Genomic DNA, 5,429 nt, shown 5'->3' on the forward strand with positions numbered 1-5,429 from the left:
ATCAATGGACTCATACTATAATGAAAGCAAGTCATTGATTTCCAGAATATGTGTAATTTATTAATGCTGAAATTCTGACAACTGACGTTTCAGCATTAGGGATAGTTTACGCCAGGGGTGCTCATTACGTCGATCGCGAGCTACCGGTCGATCTCGGAGGGTGTGTCAGTCGATCACCAGCCAGGCATTAAAAAAACAGTCCTAAAAATGAGCGATCATAAATCTTCACTATGACGTCACTTTCGTCACTTGATTGACATTCACGGCACCCGAGGGTCTTCTGAGATGACGCTGGCTGCTGCAAGCTCCTTAAAATTACCGACTGGAAGGCGAGAAACACTTTATTTCAACAGACTCTGGCGCCGTACCTGTCGTCAAAACTCCGAAGACCGACTGCACAGTTGCGCTACCAAAATAAGAGTCTCAGAAAGCTGGCGTGCACAAGCTAGCAAGCTACGGAGTTTGCCGACAATGTATTTCTTGTAAAGTGTATACAAAGGAGTACGGAAGCTGGGCAAATAAGATGCCAAAAACCAACCACTTTCATGTGGTATTGGACAGAAAGGAGGACTTTTTTTCTCCTCCATTCGAAAATGCGGACCTTATCAGCACCACTGTCTGATTCCAATCAATGCAAGTCATCACAAGTCATCAGGTAATACACCAACTTATGAACTTCATGAAAGAAAGGAATCTATATGTGTTAAACATGCTTGTATTATCTTTAAACACCTTTAACTATATGTGTTAAACATGCTTGCATTATCATTAAACACCTTTAATTTTTTAACAATATTAACTGTGTTAAACATGCTTGTATTATCATTAAACACCTTTAACTTGTTAACAGTATTAACTATATGTGTTAAACATGCTTGCATTATCTTTAAACACCTTTAACTTGTTAACAATATTAATTATATGTATTAAACATACTTGTATTATCATTAAACACCTTTAATTTTTTTTTAACAATATTAACTACCGGTATATGTGTTAAACATGCTTGCATTATCATTAAACACCTTTAACTTGTTAACAATATTAACTATATGTATTAAACATACTTGTATTATGTAACATACAGTATTATCAGCAGATGACATGGCACCCCAAACCATCACTGATGGTGGAAACTTTACACTAGACTTCAGGCAACGTGGATCCTGTGCCTCTCCTGTCTTCCTCCAGACTCTGGGACCTCGATTTCCAAAGGAAATGCAAAATTTGCATGGTTGGGTGATGGTTTGGGGTGCCATGTCATCTGCTGGTGTCGGTCCACTCTGTTTCCTGAGATCCAGGGTCAACGCAGCCGTCTACCAGCAAGTTTTAGAGCACTTCATGCTTCCTGCTGCTGACCTGCTCTATGGAGATGGAGATTTCAAGTTCCAACAGGACTTGGCGCCTGCACACAGCGCAAAATCTACCCGTGCCTGGTTTACGGACCATGGTATTTCTGTTCTAAATTGGCCCGCCAACTCCCCTGACCTTAGCCCCATAGAAAATCTGTGGGGTATTGTGAAAAGGAAGATGCAGAATGCCAGACCCAAAAACGCAGAAGAGTTGAAGGCCACTATCAGAGCAACCTGGGCTCTCATAACACCTGAGCAGTGCCAGAAACTCATCGACTCCATGCCACGCCGCATTAACGCAGTAATTGAGGCAAAAGGAGCTCCAACCAAGTATTGAGTATTGTACATGCTCATATTTTTTCATTTTCATACTTTTCAGTTGGCCAACATTTCTTAAAAATCCCTTTTTTGTATTAGCCTTAAGTAATATTCTAATTTTGTGACACACGGAATTTTGGATTTTCATTTGTTGCCACTTCAAATCATCAAAATTAAATGAAATAAACATTTGAATGCATCAGTCTGTGTGCAATGAATAAATATAATGTACAAGTTACACCTTTTGAATGCAATTACTGAAATAAATCAAGTTTTTCAAAATATTCTAATTTACTGGCTTTTACCTGTATATGAATGAGGTAGATCCCCACGACTTGATCAATTAAAAAGTACCGTATTTTCCGCACTATAAGGCGCACCTAAAAACCACAAATTTTCTCAAAAGCTGACAGTGCGCCTTATAACCCGGTGCGCTTTATATATGGATAAATATTAAGATTCATTTTCATAAAGTTTAGGTCTCGCAACTACGGTAAACAGCCGCCATCTTTTTTCCCCGTAGAAGAAGCGCGCGGTGCATGCTGGGATACGTGACGTTTCATTTCCATTTGTGTGTTTATGTAAAGACCCCAAAATGGCTCCTATTAAGTGTGTTGTCTGTCTAATTATAAATAATGCAGACGAGGCGTGTTAACGGAGTTCTCAACGTTTACTCACAGCGTGCTAACTGCCAGCATACAACGCTTCTCAGGGCTACCACGCATGCTCGTAACTATCGTTGCATGCTGGGTAGTGTAGTTGTTATATTTGCTAGCTCATAACAGCACATTGAGAGACACGCTTACGCGCTTAATTCAATACTCGCCGTCATTCCGGGTGGATTGACAAAAGACCTCCAGCCGCTAGATATTGGTGTCAACAGGGCATTCGAAGCTAGACTGCTAACTGCGTGGGAACAATGGATGACAGAAGGCGAACACACCTTCACTAAGACGAGGAGGCAGCGCCAGACGACGCCAACATCTGCCAGTGGATCGTAAATTTGCCCAACTTTTCACTTCGGACACCGAAGACGAAGGATTTACGAATGAAGAATAACTTCAGAAAGTGAGCGCTATGTTTATTTTGTGTGTTGTGACATTAACGTTCGAGCAACATTATGTTGCTATTGCTCTGCACTATTTTGAATTTTACTATGTTTGTGATTGCACATTTGCGTACATTTTGGGAGTGAACAGAGTTGTTAGAACGCTGGTTTTTAATATATTATTAAAGTTTGACTGACCTATCTGACTGTTTTTTTGACATTCCCTTTAGCGCAGCGTAGGCGCGGCTTATAGTCCGGGGCGGCTTATTGGTGGACAAAGTTATGAAATATGTAATTCATTGAAGGTGCGGCTAATAATCCGGTGCGCCTTATAGTGCGGAAAATACGGTATGTATACATATATATATATACATATATATATATATGTAATAAAATATATATATATATATATATATTAGAGATGCGCGGTTTGCGGGCACAACCGCGGAGTCCGTGGATTATCCGCGGATTGGGCGGATGAAATTTAAAAAAATTAGATTTTATCCGCGGGTCGGGTCGGGCGGTTGAAAAAAAAAAAAAAAAAAAAAGATTTTAAATAGATTCAGGCGGGTGGCAGTTAAACCAATTCGGAAATATATATACATAGTTAAATGTTGTTACCCACATACGAAAAACGAGCAGGCACCTGCAGCATATGCCACAACAGAAAAAAAAAAGAAAAAGAGATGGACACTTTTACGGAGCGGAGAAGGGACGCCTCGCCGGGGTCCGGGACCGAGGCCCCTTCCCCCGAGAGGGCCCCACCGGGAGCCGTAGCTGAGGCGATCCGCGAGAAGGGCCCGACGCACGTCCAGGGTCACCACCGCGCCCACCGCACCGACACCCCGCCTCGTCCGCCTTCGCCGCGGCCGGCGTCACGCGCAGCAGGTAAGCAGCTTACCTGCCCGCCACCCCCGTGGCCGGGGGCTCGTAACAGGGGTCACTCCGCGCGCTCCGCCCGCGCAGCTTACCTGCCCGCCACCCCCGTTGCCGGGGGCGCGTAACAGGGGTCACTCCGCGCGCAGTGCGCTCACGAAAGGGGTGGGGCTCACCCTGGTTGATATAGACAGCAGCAGGACGGTGGCCATGGAAGTCGGAACCCGCTAAGGAGTGTGTAACAACCCACCTGCCGAATCAACTAGCCCTGAAAATGGATGGCGCTGGAGCGTCGGGCCCATACCCGGCCGTCGCCGGCAGCGAGACGCGCCTGGAGGTGCGCTCAGCGCGGCTCCCATATGATTGCGCACTGGTGTGCGTCTGGGTTGTGACAGCGTGGCACGCGAATGTCTGTGCTGCATTGGATCAGTCTCCTTTCTTTAACAGGCAAAAGCTTTATAACCTCACTAATGCCTTGCATCGTCTATATTAGATATATAACAACGGGTGGGTGCGGTTCTGATCAAATGTTAGGACGGGTGGATGGCGGATGGTTGACGACTTTCTGATGCGGTTGCGGATGAAATAATTGCCTATCTGCGCATCTCTACTACCTTGTACTTTTTTTTAGTGTCATCGACTTGTCCAGGGTGTACCCCGCCTACCGCCCGAATGCAGCTGAGATAGGCTCCAGCGACCCCGAAAGGGACAAGCGGTAGAAAATTGGATGCCTGAAATAAATGAATGAAAGGCACACTCACTGTTTTCTGGCTCACTCGAGACGGCTTCTTGCACGGCCTTCCCTTCTTCATGTCCCGAATTGGCAGCATCGACCTGCTGAAAAAGGCAACGTTATAACCTCCTGCTTGAAATAGGCCCCCAAAAATGTCTGCTAAATACAGTTACCGCTTGGTCTTCATTCTGACAGCTCGCCTCACGCCTGCAGCTCTGATGCAGCTTGTGCTGAATGAAAGCGTCCAAGATGGAAAACTCAGTTTGGCAGCGTCCACATTTGTGCACGTCTTCATCTAAAAAAAAAAAAAAACATTAAATAGAGTATTTTAGTTGCAAGCCCAAACGGTGCACACACCTGACTGCGTGCATGAAGGCACATTTGAAACTTGCAAACGGCAGTTAGCGGCTAGCTGCTAACTACGTCTTCATCCGGAGGCCCAAACACAAGAAACACATTTAAAAGGTTGTTCGGAGAGTGGAAATAGGCTAACCTTCGTCTCCCAGAGTGGAGTGTATTGTTATGGTCTCGCTGCCGTCACTTGTTTGTTGCCTCGCCTTTTCTGCCGTATGATTATTTTCGACATTCATGTCGTTAGAAGTCTCCGTCTCTGTCGCAACACTGGCTGCGGGGTGGCAAAAATGGCGGGTTTACGACCGCGTAGTCATAGCAACACGTGGGGTTCCCCATTTAAAAACGAAGCGGTAATTTGCTTGTAAATCCACAGTTTGCTGCAATTAACCCGTACCGTTCCTGTAAGTATGTGTTTTTTAAATAAATTAACTTGATTTAAAATAATAAAGTGTACGTAACCTAATAGTCTAATTAGGTAATTATCGTGTTGGTTTATTTATGTCAATAACGTTTCAATGTAAACGTATTTTGTTCCATCAAAATGACGGAACAAAATATAAAATAGATTACTCCCTCAACCGCAGTACAATTTACGACACAAAAGTAAACAACGTATCGCTTTACGGCAGAAAACATGGCGTCTCACTTCAGCGGCGTACTTTTTTTTTTTTTTTTTAAAGAAGAAGAATTTTATTTTGAAATGCAAAACAATTCAGCTAAAAAATATATATATATATTTCAGTGTCGA

The 5,429-nt window shown here is 43.8% G+C and overlaps 1 protein-coding gene across 2 annotated transcripts in view; it reads right to left on the reverse strand.

Moving 5' to 3' along the window:
* e4f1 (E4F transcription factor 1) overlaps positions 1-5,228 on the reverse strand; it is a 39,709-nt gene extending 34,481 nt beyond the window's left edge. The window contains exons 1-3 of one of the 2 annotated variants that reach the window (XM_061974349.1): positions 4,821-5,228; positions 4,501-4,622; positions 4,356-4,428 (exon numbers count right to left, since the gene is read on the reverse strand). In XM_061974349.1, the coding sequence (XP_061830333.1) occupies positions 4,356-4,428; positions 4,501-4,622; positions 4,821-4,917 (292 nt within the window). In that variant the 5' untranslated portion in view covers positions 4,918-5,228. Of the gene's footprint in view, positions 1-4,355; positions 4,432-4,500; positions 4,623-4,820 lie in introns of both variants that reach the window. The other variant, XM_061974348.2, reaches the window with a different exon arrangement.
* Positions 5,229-5,429: the final 201 nt, after the last annotated feature.

The sequence above is a fragment of the Nerophis lumbriciformis genome, linkage group LG22 (genome assembly GCF_033978685.3).
Source record: "Nerophis lumbriciformis linkage group LG22, RoL_Nlum_v2.1, whole genome shotgun sequence".
In the NCBI taxonomy this organism is placed as follows: Eukaryota; Metazoa; Chordata; class Actinopteri; order Syngnathiformes; family Syngnathidae; genus Nerophis; species Nerophis lumbriciformis.